General features: G+C 40.0%; 3 protein-coding genes across 4 annotated transcripts in view; 1 reads left to right on the plus strand and 2 right to left on the minus strand.

Moving 5' to 3' along the window:
• The window catches only part of LOC100669141 (olfactory receptor 52B4-like), a 56829-nt gene that overhangs the window by 16790 nt on the left and 15953 nt on the right, over window positions 1-24086 (minus strand). The gene's annotated exons all lie outside the window — the stretch shown is intronic.
• Window positions 12042-13305, minus strand: LOC135231726 (olfactory receptor 52B4-like). The gene has a single exon (XM_064288590.1). It carries the CDS (start codon window positions 13021-13023, stop codon window positions 12067-12069), a length of 957 nt encoding a protein of 318 aa, XP_064144660.1. The 5' UTR covers window positions 13024-13305; the 3' UTR covers window positions 12042-12066.
• On the plus strand, window positions 22712-23817 carry LOC100668864 (olfactory receptor 52B4-like). The gene has a single exon (XM_023539027.2). The coding sequence runs from the start codon at window positions 22738-22740 to the stop codon at window positions 23680-23682; it is 945 nt and encodes a 314-aa protein (XP_023394795.1). The 5' UTR covers window positions 22712-22737; the 3' UTR covers window positions 23683-23817.

The following is a 24086-nucleotide window of genomic DNA, read 5'->3' on the forward strand; positions in this document are numbered from 1 at the left end:
AATATAAAAATTCTATTTATCGAAAATTATACCATTAAAGATTGAAAAGCATGCCCGAGTGTGGCACAACGACATGCCATTATCCACCCACTAGAAAGGCTAACCAGACTTTGTCTCACTTACACTGGACTTGTTATCAGCAGGGACCAATCCCTGGAGAAGGTCCTCATGCTTGGTAAAGAAAAGGGTGAGCAAAAAAGAGGTAGACCGTCAATGAGGTAGACTGACACAGTGGCTACAACAATGGGCTCAAGCACACCTACTATTGTGAGGATGGCCCAGGACCCAGCGACATTTCATTCTGTTATACATGGGGTTGCTATGAGTCAGAACCAACAAGAAGGCACTTAACAACAAGAGGAAAGGCTCAAACTTTTTTAAACTAACAATACTAAGTTCTAGGAATGATGTGAAACCTCCAAAGCTTTCATTCATTCCTGTTCCCTTCTTTTCTGAGTATGGTACTTATGTCAAGAAGCATGCTTATATTCAGGCTCTGTTCATTTTGGCAAGATGCTGCTGCTGGCTACTTCCTCTTCCATCATATCATGAGGCACGTGAGGTTTGGTTTTGCCATGGTATGTGATAAGATTAAGTAGTGGTTTCAGGTATCGTCATGTGTAATAAAGTTCCCCTTCACTTATGATTTAATAGTCTTAGTAACCAATGATGATTGTTGCCAAGATCCATTACTTCATTAAAGATTCAAAAAGTTGATTTTGTAATTCAATCATTTCTTCTGCATTTTCCTCATCTGCTATTTTGTTAAATGGAAATACAGATTGTAGAGAATAACCCAAAACAACCCAGTGCTGTCGAGTCAATACCGACTCATAGCGACCCTATAGGACAGAGTAGAACTGCCCCATAGAGTTTCCAAGAAGGGCCTCATGTAGACATGGTTAATTTTCTCCTGTTACCTGCTTTCAGAATAATTAATTAGTGTCCTAGAAACTCCAAAGGTAAATAGTAATTTCTTTGGACTCTAAATAAACTCCTGGATTTTGACATATTAGATAGGTTTCAATTCTTTGCAGATAATGTTCTTTTTGGTGTTCAAGTTGCCCCATCTTTGGCCAGGGGGAACCTCTTTAAGTTAGATTTCATATCCCTTCTTTAAAAGTTACATAATAAAAAGCTACATATATATACATTTTAAGCAGAATTAGCATACAATAAAATGCACAGATCATAGGTATTTAATTCCATGGGATTTGTTTGATATTTAAATACAGCCTCTTAAACTTCATCCAAAACAAGATATAGAACATTTCCATAAACCCAGAACGCTCCCTCATTCCCAATTCCAGGCAGCACCCCTTCTCAGGCAACTCCTTTGCGATTTCCATCACTATAGATTTATTTTGTCTATTCTTGAATTTCTTACAAGAGAATTTATACGGTATATACTTTTGAGTCTGGTTTCTTTCACTTAACATGATGTCTTTGAGATTCATTCAGTATCAGTAGTCACTGTTCCTTGCTCGGTAGCGTTCTCTTGTATGAACATACAGCAATTTGTTTACCTACTTAGCTGTTGATGAACATTTGGTTTGTTTCCAGTTAATAAAAAAAAATCCTTGAACAAGCCTTTCTCTGGATGTATGTTCTCATTTCTCTTTGGTAAATACCTAAGAATGGAATTTCTAGGTCATATGGTAAATATATGTTTAACTTTCTAAAGATTTGCCAAATCTTTTTTTTCCAAGTGTTTGTGCAATTTTACATTCCCACCAGCAATGTCTCCGTTATTCCACATTCTCACTAACATTTGTTCTTTTGAATGTTTTTCGTTTTAGCCATTCAAAAAAAAAAAAAGTCCATTGCCATTGAGTCAATTCTGACTAATGGGAACCCTATAGGACAGACTAGAACCCCCCCATAGGGTTTCCAAGGAGTGGCTGCTGGATTTGAGCTGCTAACCTTTTGGTTAGCCACCAAGCTCTCAACCACAGCACCGACAGGGCTCCTTAGCAATTCTACTTATTGTAAATGATGTCTTAAAATTTTAATTTGCATTTCCCTGATTACTAAAGATATTGAGCATCTTCTCCTGATTTTTTGACCATTTGTATGTATTTTGTGAAGTGTCTTACGATTTTAATTTTTTTTTTGTTTTGAAGATTATCATTCTTGTCATGCCTCATTTTGTGCATTTGTTCTGTTCTTCCTCTCCCTTTCAAAATCAGGTTTTCAAAGCAGTTTCCTGAATAAGCTGAATGCTTCAAAGGCCAGTGTAGCAGGGGCAGGGGTTTGAGGACCATGGTTTCAGGAGACATCTAAGTCAATTGGCATAATAAAATCTATTAACAAAACACTCTGCATCCCACTTTTGGAGAGTAGCATCTGGGGTCTTAAATGCTAGCAAGCAGCCATCTAAAATGCGTCAATTGGTCTCAACCCACCTGGAGCAAGTAATAATGAAGAACGCCAAAGACACAAGTTAATTATGAGCCGAAGAGACAGAAAGGACTTCATAAGCCAGAAACTACATCAGCCTGAAACCAGAGGAATTAGATGGTGCCTGGCCACAACCGATGACTGCCCTGACAGGGAACTCAACAGAGAAACCCTCAGGGAGCAGGAGAGCAGTGGGATGCAGACCCCAAATTCTTGTAAAAAGACCAGACTTAATGGTCAGACTGGGACTGGAGGGACTTCAGAGGCCATGGCTCCCAGACCTTCTGTTAGCCCAGGACAGGAACCATTCCCAAAGCCAACTCTTCAGAGAGGTATTGGACTGGAATAGGGGATGGAAAATGATACTGGTGAAGAACGAGCTTCTTGGATCAAGTGGACACATGAGACTATGTTGGCGTCTCGTGTCTGGAGGGGGGATGAGAGGGCAGAGGGGGCCAGAAGCTACCCGAATGGACACAAGGAGAGAGAGTGGAGGGAAGAACTGTGCTGTCTCATTGGAGGGAGAGCAATTAGGAGTGTATGGCAAGGTGTATGCAAATTTTTGTATGAGAGACTGAACTGATTTGTAAACTTTCACTTAAAGCACAATAAAAATTAATTTAAAAAAAAATTAGGTCTTGTTCCTGTTTCTCTATTTTGTTAATGTGTTTCAAATAGCCAGCTTTATTTTTTATTAGTTATGTTTTTATAATTTCTAGCATATTATTAATTTTGTTTTATTATTTATTTGCTTATAATTTGTGGTTCTTTGCTCACTGTTTTTTTTTTTTATTTTATTAATTAGAAAGATCTATATCTTTTTAATTTTCCAGCCACATATCTCACTACCCACCTCTCTCACCAAGCACACACACAGGCACACAGGTGCATACACACGCGCATGTATGATGTTCCAGTCATACAGAATCCCTAGAGTCCCCTAAATGTGCACTCTCTACAGAATTCAACATTGCTTTAGATGTCAGAAGCATCAGCATATAGGTGCAAGTTGAAATCATGAGAGTAGATGTCTTGGTCATCTAGTGCTGCTATATCTGAAATACCAAAAATGGATGGCTTTAACAAAGAGAACTTTATTTTCTCACAGTCTAGTAGGCTAGAAGTTCAAATTCACGGCATCAGCTCAAGGGGAAGCCTTTCTCTCTCTGTCGGCCTTCTCATCAATCTTCCCCCAGACTAGGAGCTTCTCTGCGCAGGAACCCCAGGTCCAAAGGACGCGCTTTTCTCCCAACACTGCTTTCTTGTTGGTACGAGGTTCGCCATGTCTCTCTGCTCACTTCTCACTTTTATATCTCAAAAGAGATTGGCTTAAGACACTATCTAATCTGATCTCATCACTATATAACTGCCACTAATCCATCTGATTACTTCACAGTAATAGGATTTACAGCACATAGGGGAATCACATCAGATGATAACATGGTAGACAATCATACAATACTGGGAATCATGGCCCAGCTAAGTTGACAGATATTTTGGGGGGACACAATTCAGTCCATGATACTCCACCTTTTGGACTCCAAAAATTCATGTCCTTATCATGTGTAAACCATATTCACCCCATAATATCATAGCAAAAGTCTTAACTCCAAGTCCAAAATCCAAAAATTCTTCCTCGTCTATGATCTAGAATACAAGTTATCTGCTTCCAAAAGTACAATGGCAGAACAGGCATAAGCTAGGCATTTCTATTACAAATGGAAGAAACTCAAAGGAAAGGAGGAATAACAGGCACCAGGCAAGTCAACGGAACACATTACATTAGCCCTCAAGGCTTTGCAAATAATCCTCTGTTCTCTGAGACAATTCATACAGTAGCCTTGCCTTCCAGACTCTAGGTATTGGCCACACTCTCCAGATTCTGAGTTGAAGCCCCTTGGCCCTGGGTTTCAGCTCTGCCTTCCAGCCCCACTGGGACAAAAAATTTGCTCCCTTGGCTTTGGGCGCACCATTCTCCTTGTCCATCTGAGTGGTGACTTCACCCTTAGAAACACCAGAGGCCATGGCTCCACCCTTTGAAACCTCAGAGATCATGGCCATACCTTTTGAGACTGAGGCAGCTCAGCTTCTTGTGTTCCTTGTCTCTTTAGCTTCTACTTCCTGGTTCCGTGGCCTTTTAGCCCTTCGGGCCTCACACCAACTTCTTCTCTGCTGGGGCAAGAGTTCCAAAGCTCTGTAGCTCCACTGATAAGTGCCCGGAGGCACCCCACTCCACCAGGAAGCCTCCTGCACAAAGGCACTCAGCTCTCTCACTCCGTGGGTCAGCTCCAGCACTGTTTGGTGCTGGCTGGTCTCCTGGTCCTGTCACTGCCAGTTCTCTGTGACTGCCAGTCCTTTGCCACTGTCACTTCCCTGCTGCTGCTGGGCCCCTACTGCTGCCCCTCTTCTACGCATTCACAGTTTCAAAACTTCTTCCATTTTAGGTGTCTGTTAGAGCAGAATCCCACTCTCTCAGTACCAAATTCTGCCTTAGTTATCTAGTGCTGGGGCAGTTCTACTCTGTCCCATAGGGTCGCTATGAGTCGGAATCAACTCGAAGGCACTGGGTTCTGGTTTGGGCTATAACAGTAAAACCACAAGTGAATGGCTTTAACAAAGAGAAATTTATTTCCTCACAGTAAAGCTGGCTAAAAGTCCAAATTCAGAGTGTTAGCTCCAGGGGAAGTCTTTCTCTCTGTCGGCCTTCTTATCAGTCTTCCCCCAGACTAGGAGCTTCTCCGCACAGGAACCCCAGGTTCAAAGGATGCAGTCTGCTCCCAACACTACTTTCTTAGTGGTACAAGATTTCCTATGTCTCTCTGCTCACTTCTTCTCTCTTTTATATCTCTAAAGACATTGGCTTAAGACACTATCTATTCCTGTAGATGTCATCAATATATAACTGCTGCTAATCCATCTTATTACATCATAGTGATAGGATTACAGCACATAGAGAAATCACATCAGGTGATAAAATGGTAGACAATCATACAGTACTGGGAGTCATGGCCCAGCTAGTTTGACAGATATTTTTGGAGGGTACAATTCAATCCATGACTGTAAATAAGATGAGCAAAAAAAAAAAAAAGCTTGTATTTACTAATTATTTGTACCCCATCTCATTTCAGAAACAGATTTGAGTAAACAGGAAAGCATGTAGAATGAGGATATAAATAGTCTGAGCATAGTTGCTGTCTTAGGCTGGGTTCTCTAGAAAGGCAAAATCAGTAAACTGTATAAATATATAGAGAGAGAGATTTATATCAAGGAAATGGGTCACGCAGTTGTAGAGACTGGAAAGTCCCAATTCAGGCTGGAGGCTTCTCCCTACTCACACAGCTGCAGAGACTGGTGAACACAAGATCTGAAGATCAAAATGCAGGCCCCTGGCTCACAGACTGTGTGACCAATGAATCCCAAGATTGGCAAAGACAGTAAGCTTCTAGCTGAAGTCCCAAGAACCAGAAGTCAGATGAACAGGAGCCAGCTGCAGGATCCAGAGTGAGCAAAGGCCCACAAGCCCTACCAGAAAGTCCACCTATATTGCATGCAGGTCACACCCCCAAGGAAACTCTCTTTCAACTGATTAGCTACTCACAGCAGATCTCATCATGGAAGTGATAACATAATATCAGATCTCATCATGGAGGTGACTGCCAAACTACATCATGACAGCCAAACCACAGAGAATCATAGCCCAGCCAAGTTGACACAAAACCTTAACCATCACAGTCAACCACTTATCAACTTGGCACCTGTACACACCTCCTTAAACCATACATAATCCCTGAATAAAGAGAATTATAAAGTCATACTTGCACCTAACATAATACAGTTAAAACATGTACAACCGAAAACGCACTAGCCCTGTTTACATCTTGTATTTTATAAGTAAAGAAAACAAAAATATTTGGTGCACACATACAAGGAAGAAATACTCATAACAATTACAGTTCTCTTTTCTGCAATTGGTCACATGGTCGTAACTGGTATTTAGAATGACCTTCTTCTGCCACGCATTCTGTATTCCCTTTGCCCTCAGCAAGCACGTAAGCTGGTCATGGTTCTTTGCCTGGGGGGAAGACACCAAATCTTCACGCCGGGAGAGTCTGGGCCATTAGTATTCATGTCAGAATTGGATTGCTGTAGCTTTCCGTTGACTTTAATCACAGGGCACGGTAGTACTAAGAGATGCCCTGAGGGACCTCCTGCATTCCAGACATACTCTTTTTTACCTCCATTATGTAATATCAATGAAATTTCCTCTTGGTAATCAGATCAGTCACTCCAGCCAATATGGTAACTCCCTTTTTTGTTGATCCAGAGACATAAGAAGACCAAAGTGGCCAGGTGGCATTCTTAAGTTCCAGTTCAGTGGAATCAGTGATGTCTCTCAAGGTGGGAGCATTCATCCCTTTGGAACTGAGACCTCTAGACCTACAGAGCATAGGATCTTGGAAACAGGAAGCAAAAATTTTACAGGTGGGTCACTAGGGTTAATAGTGAGTGGTGTCGCTCCCATTTCCACCCCTTAATTCCTGGACCCGTGAATCCTGGTTATGGGAAAAACAGCACCATATATTGGTTTAAACCATATAGAGCCTCCTGGAGAAAATTGCCCCAACCCTGCAAGATATTGTCACCTAGCTGATCCATGATTGTGTCATCAGAAGGCCATTCCATCATTCTGTCAAGCCAGCTGTTTCAGGATGATGGGGAACATGGTAAAACCAGTTAATTCCATGAGCATAGACCCATTGCCAAACTTCATTTGCTGTGAAGTGAACCCCTTGATCTGAAATGATGCTGTATGGGATACCGTGAAGGTGGATAAGGCATTCTGTAAGGCCACAGATGGTAGTTTTGGTAAAAGTATTGCATGCAGGGAAGGCAAATCCATATCCAGAGTAAGTGTCTATTTCGGTAAGCACAAACGCAGTCCTTTCCATGATGGAAGCTGCCCAATGTAATCAATCCTCCTCCAGGTTGCTTGGATTAGGACCCAGCCTACTCCAGCATAACTTCATGTTAACCTGATAACATCTTCAAAGACTGTTTCCAAATAGAGCCATATTCACAGGTACATAGCCTAGACTTTAACATAACATTTGAGAAGACACACTTCAATCTGTAATACCCACCTCATAGAGGCTACTACTGTTTGGATATTTTTCACCAGAGATTAATTTTCCCTTTTCCAAAACTTCATATAATTGGAATAAAAAGGAATATACTTTTGGGGGTAAATCTTCTCTTATACAGCATACTATTTTTGAGATCCATCCTAAATATTGGGTATATCGGTAGTTAACTGCTTTTGATCAGTGAGTTGTAACCATTCTCCTATTGCTGGAGGTCAAAGGTGTTTCCAGCTTCTGCTTATTATAAATATAGCTCCTATAAACATTCCCATGTCTTTTTTTGTGGACATATGTTTTAATTTCTTTTGTGTATATTATAAATCTATGTGGAAAAATAGCTTGGAGATATGTATATATATGTATGTGTATATATACATGAACAAAGAAAGGAAATTTAACTCTACGAACAGCAGTTATAATTGGAATTTTTATTCATTTCCTTATTTTCAATTATTTCAAAGTGTCAATTTCACAGTTTTACAATGTACAAAGTAGGATATTCTAAACATCTTGATTTAGTGCTTACTCTTCCAGCTGATATAATTGACACTTGGGAACCAACATATATGGAATTCCCAGCTTGTTCTTGATTGGGGAAAAAACAGTAAATAAAAAATTATGATATGTGAAAAATGCTTTTAAAAGAGTATACTTGTCTATTTTATATATCACACATCTTTGTACTGAATACAACAAAACCAATAAAAAATACCTGCAGAGATCTGTATTTTTGGCATGGAATATGTCCACATTAAATCACTAAGTGAGGAAGGTATGTTCCAGAAGAGTGGGTGAAATATGTTCCAATTTAAGACATCTATTTACCCGCACGCATATACACAATCAAAAATATAAACCAACGTTCTCTAAAATGACATTAGCAGTATGACTACATTGAAAAAATGGGTGCGTTTTGTACAGATTTTATTTCTACAGTATATCTGACTTACAAAAAGACATTAAAAAAGAAGAATGGTGAACATGTTATTTTCTCATCAAAAAAGCATCAGTCTATCTTTTGTGGTGGATATTTACAACAGGATCTATGAGAGAGGTAAGATTTTAGATGGTTCTCCAGGTCTGAGTACAAGCTCACTAATCTAACAAAGATGATATTCATGATTGCCAAAAAAACTAAGGACAAAAACTTAGAGATGTAGAACAGATTGGCATGACCATAGTGCTGTGTGTGAGGAACCGTTATGAAAGATGAAATGGGAAACGTTGCTGGAAAAGTAGCCTGCAGCCAAATGTGTAATTGTCTTAGTTACCTACTGAGGTGGGATTCCTTGAAAAGTCCTCCCTGAAAATGAATACTGAGAAACTCTCAAATCCCATCCTCCAGCTTTATCCAACACCTATGAAATGTTAAGAAATGCTATCAGACTACCCTTGGCCAGGGAATCATCAGTTTCAGGTTACCCAAGCACCTTAGAAGCTGCAGCTGGCAACTGCAATCACATAATTCATTCATTCATCCATCAGTTTATTCATTCATTCATTCAACGTATCTTTATTGTGTGCTATAGGGTGATATGCACTGTTTCAAATTTAGGCTATACTGAAGTAATTAAAGCAAAAATCTTTGCTTTTATGGAGCTTATATTTTACTTTAAGAAGTTGGACTACAAACAAAATAAGTACATAAACCCTGGAACATATTAATCTCTGCTAAGGCTTTTCTTCTTCATCAACATCATCACCATTAACGTGATCATTATTACACTTGGATCCACAATCAATGCACATGGAAGCAGCAGTCAAGAAATCAAATGATGTATTGCATTGCGAAAATCTGATGCAAAAAAAAACCCTTTAGAGAGTTAAAAATCAAATATGTCATTGTAACGATTAAGGTGCTGCTAACCCCAAGCCATGGCGTTTTTAATGCCTTGTATGCCTGAGAAAGCTGGACAATGAATAAGGTAGTCTAAAGAAGAATTGATGCCTTTGAATTACGGTATTGGCACAGAATAATGAATATACGATGGACTGCCAAAAGAACGAACAAATCTATCTTGGAAGAAATACAGCCAGAATGCTTCTAAGAGGCAAGGATAGTAAGACTTCACTTCACATATTTTGGACATATTATGAGGAGGGACCAGTTCCTGGAGAAGGACATCATGCTTGGTAAAGTAGAGGGTCAGCAAAAGAGAGGAAGACTCTCAAAGAGATGGATTGACACAGTGGCTGCAATAACGGGCTCAAGCATAACAACAATTGTGAGGATGGGGCAGGATCAGGCTGTGTTTCATTCTGTTGACATAGGGTCGCTATGAGTCAGACGCTAACTCAATGGCACCTAACAACAACAAGATAATGATAAAGATTTTGAAGAAAAATAAAGTACAAAAAAAGGGATAGACAGTGGCATGTTGTAGAAATTTCTATTTTAAATAAGATGGTCAATGAAGGTCTCCTTCAAAAAGTTATATTTGAACAAAGATGTAAAGAAGGCAAGGCATAAAGTCATGCAGATATCTGCACACAGAAGGATCCAGCAGAGTGAGCAGCAAGTGCAGAGGCCTGAAGGAAGAAGCATCTATGCCATATTTGTGGAATAGAAAACAGGCCAGTGTAGTTGGAACAGAGTGAAAGAGGGAAGTAGAAGAGCTTATGGGGCAGATCATGCCGAATGTGTCGCTCTTAGTAAGGACTATGGAGTTTATCCCAAGTGTCTCTGACAAAGACTTGAGGAAATCTGATTTACAATTTAAGAGCACCATTACAAAATTTTGTGTTAAGTTAATAGACAGTGGAGGATGGTAGATGAGGGGTAGTACAGAATCTATTTGGAAGGCATTGGAGTGATGTAAATATGATGGAAATGGAGCTGAACATAACTCCAAGAATATGGGCCTGAGTGATTGGGAGACTGAAGTTGCCATTAAAGCCCATCGGAAAGGCTGATGGAGGGGAAGTTTTGATGATAAGATAAGGAGCTCAATTTTGGACATGTTAAGTTTGAGATACTTAGTAGATGTCCAAGGAGATATGTTAAGTATGAAATTAGAAGTATAAGTCAAAATTAGAAGTGTAAATCTATAGTTCAAGTTAGAAGATGGTGATATACATTTGGAAATTCTTAGCATATTGGCAGGTCTAAATCAGTGGTTCTGAACAAGGGGTGATTTGGCCCTGCCTAAGAGAAACCTTTTTTTTTAAGAGAAACCTGGCACTGTCTAGAGTAATTGCTGGTCATCACAACTGCAGGAGAGCTGTGATATTGGCGTCTGGCTGGTAGAGTCCAGGGATGCTGCTAAACCTACTACAATGCACAGGGTAGACCACACAACAGAATTCCCTGGCCCAAAATGTCGATAGCACTGAGGTCGAGAAATCCTGGTCTGAATCTAGCAGTTAAAATGAGTGAGATTAAAGGCTGATTATAGAGAAGAGTAGGAGTTCATGACTGAGCCCTAGGAATTCCAGTGTTAAAAAGTCAAGCAGATGAGGAAAACCCATCAAAGAATTTTGAATCACAGTCAGCTTGATCATAGTAACACGAAGAGGGTGGGACAAGAAAGAAGATTCAAGAATGAGAACATGCTTCACTGTATCAAAAGTTGCTGATGTGACATGGAAGATATAGACTGAGTATTGACCACTGGGTTCAATACCATGGAGGCCACTGTGACAGGTGTAGGAAAAAGTATGATTGGAGTTAGATCAAGAAAAATAGGAAGGAAGATATTGAATCTTGGCATACAGACAACTTTTTCAAGGTGTTTTACTGTAATGCAGAGAGAGAGAGAGAAAGAGGCCGTATGGGAATTTGAGTACAATATGTTTTTTCTTTCCTTCCTCCCTCCCTTCCTGTCTCCCTCCCTCCTCCCTCCCTTCCTCCATCTCTTCTTTCCTCTAAAGCAAAAAACCAAACCCACTGCCGTCGAGTCAATTCCAACTCATAGTGACCCTATAGGACAGAGTAAAACTGCCCCATAGAGTTTCCAAGGAGCGCCTGGTGGATTCGAACTGCCGACCTTTTGGTTAGCAGCCATAGCACTTAACCACTATGCCACCAGGGTTCTAAAAAAAATAGATAGGGGAAAATAACAGAATGCATGCAGATTGAAATAAGCCTGCAAAAAATAAAAATTTAATGGTAGAGAAGACAGAGGGCAGAATACATAAAACAATTTCCCAAGGTAGATAAGAAGAATGGGAACTACTTCACTACATCAAGGCATGAAACAAACCAGAAAAGAATAGTTCAACAATTATCCACAGTTCATCTCTTTCTAAATACCTGTCTGGGGTTATAGAAGTAAGACTGAATTAAAAAGGTGAACTGGTTTATTTCCTAGACTCTGAATGAGACAGCTCAGTGAGTCATCAGAAACTGACCTCTTATTGATGATTAAAGACCCTGAAAAGCATGCTCCAAAACTTCCCTAATGGACCTGCTCCAGAAACATAGACTTCTTGAGCCATTTCTCTTGTCTCAGTTGTCACCCAGCTACAAGGGCTGCTAAAGCCCACCACATGTATGACTACAAATGTTGGAAAAACAGTTTGGTTTCTATTCTGAAAGCCATATCACTTTTGGAAACAACACATGAGTTATCTGGTCCCGGATCTGTTTGGTCTTGATCCCATAAATGATGGGATTCAGCATCGGTGGAGCCAGAATGCAGACATTGGCCAGCAGGACATGAATATGGGGTAAGATGTGGAGTCCAAACCGCTCAGTGAGCACTGAGAAGATGCCAGGCCCATAAAAGAGGATGATGACACAGACATGGGAGCCACTTGTGTTGAGAGCTTTGTGGCGAGCATCTTTGGAGGGGATGTGGAAGACAGACCGAAGAATAAGCACATATGAAATGAAAATTAACATAACATCTAAGACCACTGTTGACATTAGGACAAAAAAACCATACCAGATGTTCACACGGATGTCATCACAGGAATATCTGGCCAAGCCAATATGCTCACAACCAGTGTGTGGAAGAATGTTATTTCTGCAAAAAGTCAGTCTTTTCAAAAGAAATATTATGGGGAAAATTGTGCCATAACTTCTGACATAGATAGTCAAGCCAATTTTCCCAATCAGGCTGTTTGTGAGAATAGTGGCGTATCTCAGTGGGTAGCATACGGCAATGTAGCGGTCAAATGCCATCACCAGCAAGATCCCTGACTCAGAGATGAAGGTGGAATGGATGAACAAGAGCTGAGTGATACAGTGACCCAGGGAGATATCCCCAGCACTGAACCAGAAGATGGCCAAGGCCTCAGGTACCATGCAGGTAGAGAGGACAACATCTGCTCCAGACAGCATACAGAGGAACAGGTACATGGGTTTATGGAGGCTGCGCCTTGTGAGGATGATGAAGATAAGCAAGGTGTTTCCAAGGAGGGCGATAACATAGGAAATGAAGAAGGGGATGGAAATCCACATGTGCTGGTCCTCTAGGCCAGGGATGCCCAGCAAGTGGAAGACTGTGTGGCTAGCCCCAGTGTGGTTCAAGGTAGCCATACCTGGAGCAGGTGACCTGGAACTGCCCCACCTATTCACAGAGATAGAGGAAATTTCAGATTATACTCAAATTTTTTCTTTAATTTCTTTTTCTTATATCACCAGAAGCTTTTAATACCTACTCAATTATTTTCCATAGTCAATGTGCCAGGGACTATGTAGGATGAAAAGATGAATGTGACATCTGTTCTTTAACAAGCTAACAGTCTTATATACAAGGTAGACGTTTACACAGCTAACTGAAATAATACGTTTAAGTGAACATATCAATGGTAACCTCTACGCTCCCCCCTCAAAAAAAAAAAAAAAAACTACAATGGGAACATAATGGAAGGTGTAATTCAGCCCATTTGGCTGTAGGATGTCTTTGGGTGGAGGTGAATTAGGTAGAAAATGGAGTGGAGTCGTTTGGAAATTTAAGGAAAGACTGTTGCCATACAAAATTTAAAGCGTTTAAAACAGTTTGCAGCCTGTGTGGTTCTGAGAATGCATATATCCTGCAGTGGCAGAAAACATTGAAACAAAAATGTATTGACTCTGATTACAAATTAAGGAGCTTGGATGCTGTCCCGAGACGAGATGGTCAACCATCATGAGTTATGAAAATGGAGACCATTAGCTGTGTGAATCTGGCAGTACTGGGGAAATGGATTGGAAGGTAGAAATAATGTAAAAGAATAGTTTACTATTTTTTTTATTAGAAGAAAATGTATTCATATATTTTCACAGTGATATAGAACAGAGCAACTTTTTGAAGCACCTATGTTAAGCACTGATATAAAACCATTACATACAGCACCTCATTACTTACCTGTAACCACCTAGGGCAGTAGGTATTATCATCACTAATTTTCCAGAAGAGGAAATTGAGGCTCAAAAACTTGGCATTGTTGATAAAGAATTGAGCTCGGGTTTTCCGCTTCTTTAACTGTAGTATACATCATTTTCTGGTCTGTGAAGTGAGCCGAGGGCCAAAAGACCTTACTGACCTGAGCAAACTTAACAAGGTCTTTTGAATGGGCATAAGAGGTAGGGTGGAGAGAGACCTTGAGCAGGTAGCCATTCTCTCTGCCTTTTTATCCCTGAGCACAGAACAGATTTAATACCACATGGGTTTTGAAATGATTTATAATTGAAATTCCCCTTTCTATGTGTCTTTAGCCACTAAGAGTAAAGCCATAAAAGATTTGTGCACCCCTGCACTCAGGCCAGCTGAGGGCTGAGAAGTTAAGAAAAGATTCTGACTTCCACAGTGCTATAGAAGGAGAGGGGCTCAGGTGCTAACAATGTAGGAGGACAAGTGGACCCAAACCAAATAACTGGTGGAGAAAACTAAGTCAAACTTGCTCAGGTTGTAGATAACCTGAAGAAAGCCTGGTGATTCAGTAACCAGAGGGCTCATTATTCCCCTGGAAAAGCATGTAGCATTATATGTCAAATGGATGCTTTTCAACTCTTTAGGCCAAACTCTAGGTCAGTGGCTCTCAAATGGGGGTGAATTTGCGGTTGGAGGGCAATTTGGCAATGTCTGGACACATTTTGATTGTCAAAACTGGGCAGTGGCTGCTACTGGTATCCAGTAGGTAGAAGCCAGAGATGGTGCTAGATATTCTACAATGCACAGGACAGCCCCCACAACAAAATGTCAATAGTGCTGAGGCTGAGAAATTCTGCTCTAGGCTCTACCCTCTCCCAGACTTTCTTTAGCCTTGTCTTGGACTTAATATTCTCATCCCCTTTCTCTGGAGATGCACTTGGTGCAGAACCCAGGTAGTGAGAAATTCAGAGGTAGGGAGGAGTTCTGGGACCCAAGGTATGCACAGAGAACAACTGCCAGCATCTCTATTTATTCGGTGCCTGACTGAGGACCTAATGCACAGCAGATATACATAATCCTTAGTTCCTTCCACTACAAGTTCAATTCTGTTCTCGTCTCAATTGCAGTATCTGAAGGGGGAAAATCTATCCACTTCTATTTGGGGGTCTATACTATCCCTCTACATAATGGCTGAAACTGTACCAACAATAAGGTCACCTGACAGGAGAGCCAGGAGAGGCTTGAGCTACGATTTTTGTTTTGGGGCAGGGACTAGTTGCTCATGTCCTACTGTGGATATTAACTACCATTTGATCAGACTACGGTTGCACAGATACTGTGAGACTCTATGCTCCCATGAGGAAAGCCATTCTCCCGGAAGAGGTGGAAGAATTTAAAACGATATGAAAATACCATAGAGGACTGATGACCAACTACATGCACCACATTCCTGATGCAGAAATAGCAGGAAAAAGGAGATGAAGTGAAATAATTCTTAAATAAATAAAAAGAGGAACTGGAAGAGGACTAGCTTGCAGTTATGAGTGGGTGCTGAATGCTTTAGGGGTAACAAAAAGGAATATTCTTTTGGCAGACAGAGAAGTGAGTCCAGGGAGGTTGGAGATTAGGAGTTGGGCAATGGAAGAAGTTTCCTGAACTAGCATGGTTGCTTGTCTACTTCAAGGTCATCCTTAAAAAATCCTCTCAAATGCTTCATGTTGTCCTTATGAAGAATGATGAGACAGCATCCCAGAGAAGTTACTTCCATCCATCTGCTTTGTGCTACTGAGAGAACTGGTCCTATTCAGGGCGTGCTTATAACCTGCCCAATATGTCAGCAATGCACCTGGGAGACAGACCCATCTTGCAAAGTTATTCCTTTCCTCTGCTTTAATAAGGAGTCTAAGCATTAACATTCCTATTTTATTTATTGTGAGCTCACTGAGTTCTGAAACGTTTTTCATCTTTGCATTTCCAGATTCTAGCACACACCAATATTGGATAGGAGTAAAGAAGACACAGTATATCACAGTAGTCAGGACCTAGGGCTAAAACAGAACCTTCCCTGGAGGGACTAAGAGCTCCTTGGCACAACTAGAGGGAAGAAGGCTTCCAGAGCCCCTCATCATACTTCCCCCTCCCAAAGAAACTACTTTCCATTCTACTAGTAACACCCGTATTTGTGACTGTGGTCTCTTTCGTTCTGCCTGCTTAACTCCAAACGAAGGTCTTTAAATACCTACCTTAGCCCCATAAACCTCAAGTCTGGATGGGGTGCTTTTCTTCTTTCTCCCCTAAAAGTTTACCCCTTATGAATAAATAACACCTGCTTCAAACATCTTCATGACCTAGAATGGGATGGGTCACAGAACTCTCTGAGTGAGAGGCACCATGGAGCAGAGATTTTTATGCATTTGCCTCCATTTCCCCAGGGGAGCTATTACCCCAGTGAGCCAACACTTAGAGTTATCTTTCAATAATACTTCCTCCATCTCAAACACACGGGTGAAGTTGTTATGGCTCTTCAAGTCCACACATACCACCCTCTCCTCCACCCTTGATTAGGTGTGCATATGTGTTATTTCTAATAAATAAAGTGCTAGTGTTACTACACCAAATATTTCTGTTTCTATTTTAATGGAAATTAGTAATTATTAATCTCATTTTCAATCAGCATAAGTAAATCGACTATCTAATATGCAGATTATCTTTGAACACACTTATTCCTACAAAGATTTCTTCAAATTTAGAGAAATTTAAAATTAAATTTATTCCTTATTTGTCATATTTTTCTATATTCTGAATCTCAATGAGTTTTGATTGCTTATGTGAGAAAACTTTAATATCTTCATACATGTATTTACAGTACTTATATCAGTCAAGGTTATAGTGAACAAATATTCCCCATCTTCCTTTTCTTTGACTGCCAGTAAATCTACAATTAATGCTCACTTATCATATTTTCCCAACCTCCTTCTGCTGATAACATCACTCTGTCCTTTTAAATAGTGTCGGTGTTTTATCTTTATTAAATTAGCCAAGTAAGTGGCATGTACATATCTCTAAAGGAGAGGCATCTTTGTATCTGTGTATGATAATAAATTAATAGATTTCTATTTAAAATGGAGGATTGAATTTATTCAGAGAAAATCCATTCCCACTTAACTAATAGCGATGTTTGATAAAATATTATTTTTCCATTAAATGTTTGAGAAATTAGAACACAAAAATACTAGCATAAATTGAAATATAACCATCTAGACTCAGTCATTGTTAATATTTTGCAACATCTTCTCTTCATCTCTCCTCTTATTCTTACTTTAATATTTTTTTGCTGTACCATTTAAGTAAAATATGCAGAGATCATGAGTCTTTATCCCTTTATTCCTATTTAGCATGTATCTTCTAAGAAAAAGGACAATCTCTTACATAATCACAGTGCTATTATCAAATCCAGGATACTTAACATTGATACGGGGTCCCTGCGTGGTGCAAATGGTTTATTGCTGGACTACTAACCAAAAGATTGGTGTTTCGACCCACTTAGAGGCTCCTTGAAAGTAAGTAAGGCTTGGCTCTCTGCTTCCAAAAGGTCACAGCTTTGAAAATTCTATGGAGTACAGTTCTACTCTGCACACATGGAGTTGCCACGAGGGCAACTAACAATAACAACATTGATACAACGCTATAATCTAATACATAATCCAGATTTAAAATTTGCCAGTTGTTCCAAAATCATTATTCATAGCAACTTTTTTTTTTTTAACTTCAGGTCCACAGATTGTGTTAAGTTGTGATAAATTTACCCTCCTTTACGGTTGTATCATTTCACCATACTTATTCAATCTGTATGCTGAGCAAATAATCTAGGAGGCTGGACTATATGAAAAAGAACATGCATTCAGGATTAGTGGAAGGCTCATTAACAACCTGCGATATGCAAATAACACAATCTTACTTGCTGAAAGTGAAGAGGATTTCAAAGTGCTTACTGATGAAGATCAAAGACTACAGCTTTCACTATGGATTGCACCTCAACCTTAAGGTTGAGAACAAAAATCCTCACAACTGGACCGATAAGCAACACCATGATAAACAGAGAAAAGATTGAAGTTGTCAAGGATTTCATTTTACTTGGATCCACAATCAACACCCATGCAAGCAGCAGTCAAGAAATCAAAGGATTTATTGCATTGGGCAAATCTACTGCAAAAGATCTCTTGAAAGTGTTAAAAAGCAAAGACGCCACTTTGAGGACTAAAATGTGCCTGACCCAAACTATGGCATTTTCAATCGCTTCATATGCATGTGAAAGCTGGACGATGAATAAGGAAGGCTGAGGAAGAACTGATGCCTTTTAATTACAGTGTTGGTGAAGAATACTGACTATACCACGGACTGTCAGAAGAACAAACAAATCTGTCTTGGAAAAAGTACAGTAAGTGGGCTCCTTGGAAGTGAAGATGGCAGGATTTCATCTCATGTACTTTGGGCAAGCTGTCAGGAGGAACCAGTGCCTGGAGAAGGACATCACGCTTGGTAAAGCACAGGGTCAGCAAAAAAGGGGAACCGTCGACGAGACGGATTGACACAATGGCTGCAACAATGGGCTCAAACACAAACACAGCAATGATTGTGAAGATGGCACAGGACCAGACAGTGTTTCATTCTGTTTTTCCTAGGGTCACTATGAGTTGGAACCAACTCAATGGCACCTAACAACAATAACAAGCTGGAACAGTTCTTCAGTCTTTTATTGTCTTCCACGATAACGTTATTTTTTAAAGAAAATGAGCCCATGATTTGTATAATGTTACACAGAACGCTATGTAAGTGATGCTCTGTCTTTCTTGTAGTATTACATCAGCAGACACCTGATATCAGTTTTTGTCACATTATTGGTAGAATTATTGTTGACCAATTACTTAATTAAAGTAATATCCATTGAATTTCTCTACTGTAAAGATGCCTCTCTTCACACTCTCCACCCCCATAATCAATAAATAATTTGCAAAGAAATACTTTGAGACTGTGAGCTATACTGTTCCCTAACAAACCTTCAACCAGGGTTTTATCATTGATTGATAATTCTTACCTGAATCAATTTCTATTTTGATAGTTGCAAAATGGTATTTTCTTTAACTCAGTCTTTGCCACTTCATATATTCATTTGCATTATACTGTAAATAAGAGGACTTCCCTTCCATGTCTGGATTTTTTTTTGTTGTTTTAGCATCAGCACGAACTCATATATTCATTTTAATTTACTATCTTATAATCCAGTGCTATCATTATTCATTCTGATACTCAAACTCTCCCAGGCATACTGATTTCCAATTGTGATTGTTAAGGAAGATGTAAAATTGTTATTATTTGTAGATGATATGATATAAAAAATTTTTTTAAGCTACTAGAATGGAGTTTAGCAAGGTTGCAAGATACTAGGTCGACACACAAAAAAATAAATTTAATATCTACATATTAGCAACAAACAACCCAAAATTGAAACCTTAAAAACATACCATCAAATATATTCAAAAGTTAAGGAAATATTTGAAAAAAGATGGGCTCAGGATTGGGCAGAATATGCAAGTTCAAGTTGAAGCTGAAGAAAATTAAAACAATTCTACAAAGTAGGATCTTAAGTATATCCCACCAGAATTTACAAACCATCTCAAAAATACCATAAAGAAAAAAAGGTCATTAAAAAGACAGAAAAGAAAGAAAGGACCAAAATGGATGTCAGAAGAGACTCTGAAACTTGCTCTTGAAAGTCGAGTAGCTAAAGCAAAAGGAAGAAATGATGAAGTAAAAGAGATGAACAGAACATTTCAAAGGGCGACTCTAGAAGACAAAGTATTGTAATGACGTGCAAAGATCTGGAGTTAGAAAATGAAAATGGAAGAACACACTTGGTATTTCTCGAGCCGAAAGAACTGAACAAAAAATTCAAGCCTCAAGTTGCAATACTGAAGGATTCTATGGGGAAAATATAAAATAACACACAAAGCATCAAAAGAAGATGGAAGGAATACACAGAGTCATTATACCAAAAAGAATTGGTTAACGTTCAACCATTTCAAAAAGGTAGCACATAATCAGGAACCGATGGTGCTGAAGGAAGAAGTCCAAGATGCACTGAAGGCACTGATGAAAAACAAGCCTCCATGAATTGACAGAATATCAACTGAGACATTTCAACAAACAGATGCAGCACTGGAAGTGCTCACTCGTCTCTGCCAAGAAATCTGGAAGACAGCTACCTGGCCAACCAACTGGAACAGATTCATATTTATGCCTATTCCCAAGAACAGTGATCAACCCAAATGTGGAAATTATCAAACAATATCATTAATATCACACTCGAGCAAAATTCTGCTGAAGATCATTCAAAAGTGGCTGCAGCAGTATATACACAGGGAACTGCCAGAAATTCAGGCTGGATTCAGAAGAGGATGTGGAACCAGGGATATCATTGCTGATGTCAGATAGATTCTGGCTGAAAACAGAGAATACCAGAAGGATATTTACCTGTGTTTTACTGACTATGCAAAGGCATTCAACTGTGTGGATCAAAACAAATTATGGATAATGTAGCAAAGAATGGGAATTCCAGAACACTTAATTGTGGTCATGAGGAAACTGTACAGAGATAAAGAGGCAGTTGTTTGGACAGAACAAGGGGATACTGATTGGTTTAAAGTCAGGAAAGGTGTGCGCCAGGGTTGTATCCTTTCACCATACCTATTCAATCTGTATGCTGAGCAAATAATCCTAGAAGATGGACTACATGAAGAAGAAAGGGGTATCAGGATTGGAGAAAGACTCATTAACAACCTGGGTTATGCAGATGACACAACCTTGCTTGCTGAAAGTAAAGAGGACTTGAAGCACTTGCTGATGAAGATCAAAGACCACAGCGTTCAATATAGATTACACCTCAACATAAAGAGAAGAAAAATCCTTAGAAATTTTCAAGGATTTCATTTTACTTGAATCCACAACCCACACCCATGGAAGCAGCAGTCAAGAAATCAAAAGACTCATTGCATTTGGCAAATCTGCTGCAAAGGACCCCTTTAAAGTGCTCAAAAGGAAGGATAACACCTTGAAGACTAAGGCGTGCCTGACCCAAGCCATGGTATATTCAATCACATCATATGCATGGAAAAGCTGGACAATGAATAAGGAAGACCAAAGAAGAAACGATGCATTTGAATTGTGGTGTCGGCGAAGAATATTGAATATGCCATGGACAGCCAAAAGAATGAACAAATCTGTCTTGAAAGAAGTACAACCAGAATGCTCCTTAGAAGCAAGGATGGCGAGACTGCGTCTTAGACATTTTGGACATGATGACAGGAGGGATCAGTCCCTGGAGAAGGACATCATGGTTGGTAAAGTGCATGGTCAGCGGAACAGAGGAAGATCCTCAACAAGTAGGGTTGACACAGTGGCTGCAACAATGGGCTCAAGCATAGCACAGGACCGGGCAGTGTTTCTTTCTCTTGTACACAGGGTCACTATGAGTCAGAACCGACTCGATGGCACCTAACAATGACAACAACAATCTTTGAAGAGTGGGCTTTGGGAATGGTTTCAGTTCTGGGTTATCAGAGCATCTGGGGGTCACAGTTTCAGAGGTTTCTCCAATCTCTGTCAGACCATTAAGTCTGGTATTCTTACGTGAACTTGAGTGCTCTTCTACATTTTTCTCCAGCTCTGTCCTGGACTCTCTGTTGTGTTCCCTGTCAGGGCAGTCATTTGTGGTACGTAATGCTAACATTTTATGTATTGGAAATATCACATGTGCATACCTGTCCAGGAATGGAGTTGTGGATGTGCTGGTGTGTGGGCAGACATGGAAAGCCATAGTGATGTGACACACGTGTGTGAGGCAGAGGCAGTGTTGTTGATAAGACAGCTCTAAGATGGGCTCCCTGGAGTAGGGCTGCCCCTGAGACCTTCAGGCAAATACATAAAATCTCAGCTCTCTGTTGCCCGTCCTTTTGAGAGTCCTATCATGACTCATCCCATTCTAGTCCATGAGAATTTCATCTGAAGCAGGTGAGTGATCTTTTCATTACTGTAAAGTGGGTAACATTGAGTAAGTACTTTAAAAAAAGATTGTTTTCCTGATGGTATCATTTCATTCTGATATTAATCCATAAATGCATCCATTTATCACGGCCCTGACAATACCAGAATTTGCTGTCTTTCTCCCTTCCTATCTATCCTCTTCTCAGCTACCATATTAATATATGCAAAATGTTTTCCATTTGCAAACTCAACATGGCTGACCAATTCTTCACAGGGTAAACCAGGCTGCTTAATTTCTATTCAGAGTGAATCTACTTTTGCTGTCATCTATTCACCAGTTGTCCAACTTTCCAATGCCACAACCACACAGATGCAAGGCTGATAGCTGTTTTAAACAATCTTTGCATTTGCATGTCAAACATTTCTCCTTAAACCCCCAAATGACCTCATTCCATTGTCTACTTGATACTTCTTCCATCTATTGACATTCTACAGTATCTCCAAAGGTAAGTTCAAATATGGACTCATTCTTAAGCATCAGAAAAGCAGAGTCAATTGTTCCTTCTCTTGTTTTCCTGTATTAATCTTATATTGTACAATTAGATATCAACTCAATCATTTAATTTTCTTTAGCTGTGTAATTATCTATTTTGTTTATGAGATTAAGACTTCATTGTGAAAACAAACCATATCTTATTCATCTTTTATACAACATAGATCCTGGTATCCTAGAACGGAATGCAATGAGGTAAGTGCCAAAAGCCCCTGGTGACATCAAAGAAAATAGATGAGTATAGTCTGAATTTTCTTCTATCTCTGTGGTTAGGAGGTGAGGCCTCAGGCTGTCTGCTCCAGGTATGGCTACCTTAAACCACACTGGTATGAGTCACACAGTCTTCAGCTTGCTGGGCATCCCTGGACTAGAGAACCAGCACGTGTGGATTTCCATCCCTTTTGTCATTTCCTATGTCATTGCCCTACTTGGGAACAGCCTGCTCATCTTCATTATTCTCACAAGGTGCAGCCTCCACGAACCCATGTACTTCTTTCTCTGTATGCTCTCTGGAGCAGACATTGTCCTCTCCACCTGCATAGTACCTCAGGCCTTGGCCATCTTCTGGTCCCATATTGGGGAGATCTCCTTGGATTGCTGCATCGCTCAGGTCTTCTTCCTCTCCTCCACCTTCATCTCTGAATCAGGGATCTTGCTGATGATGGCATTTGACCGCTACATTGCCATATGCTATCCACTGAGATATACCGCTATTCTTACACATGCCCTGATTGGGAAAATTGGTGTGAGTATCTTTCTGAGAAGTAATGGTACAATGTTCCCCATAATATTTCTTCTGAAAAGATTGACTTTCTGCAAAAGTAACACCCTCCCGAACACTGCTTGTAAGCACATTGTCTTGGCTCGCATTTCTTGTGATGATATCCGAGTAAACATCTGGTACGGGTTTTTTGTATTAATGTCAACCCTCGTCTTAGATGTTACGCTAATTTTTGTTTCTTATGTGCTGATCCTCCGTGCTGTCTTCCACATGCCTTCCCAAGACACTCGCCATAAAGCTCTGAACACCTGTGGTGCCCATGTCTGTGTCATCATCCTCTTTTATGGGCCTGGGATCTTCTCAGCCCTCACTCAGCGGTTTGGAGGCCACATCTCACCATATATCCATGTCCTACTGCCCAATGTGTATATTCTTGTTCCACCTATGCTGAATCCCATCATTTATGGGATTAAGACCAAACAGATCCGGGACCAGGTGGTTCATCTGTTCCTTACAAAGCACACATGACTGTGACCATGGACTTTTCTCAGCAGTTTCATGCTTTACATGAGATTTAGCCTCTGGATGTAGAAAGGTTCAGCTGAGATGGTAGTCAAATGACTCCATGTGCTGGTGTCCCTAGAACAACCACACCAGGGATGTTTTAGCCCATGTTTCTTCCAAGAACTTTATTCAGCCATTAGTTATCAGTGTCTTTGGGAGCTTAGTTTGTTCTTTCTCATACATAGAATTGAGAACTGGACCAATTCACCTCTTTAAGTTACTCTTACCCCTATAACTCTAGACTGGAGGATGGAATGAGATGAGCTGGAGACAAAGGACTCTCTGGATAATTGCTGAACTATTTTTTTCCTGATGTTTTTAAAACTTTGAATACTTGTACTCATTTTATTCCTCTCTTCTGTTATCTG

The sequence above is a fragment of the Loxodonta africana genome, chromosome 7 (genome assembly GCF_030014295.1).
Source record: "Loxodonta africana isolate mLoxAfr1 chromosome 7, mLoxAfr1.hap2, whole genome shotgun sequence".
Classification (NCBI taxonomy): Eukaryota; Metazoa; Chordata; class Mammalia; order Proboscidea; family Elephantidae; genus Loxodonta; species Loxodonta africana.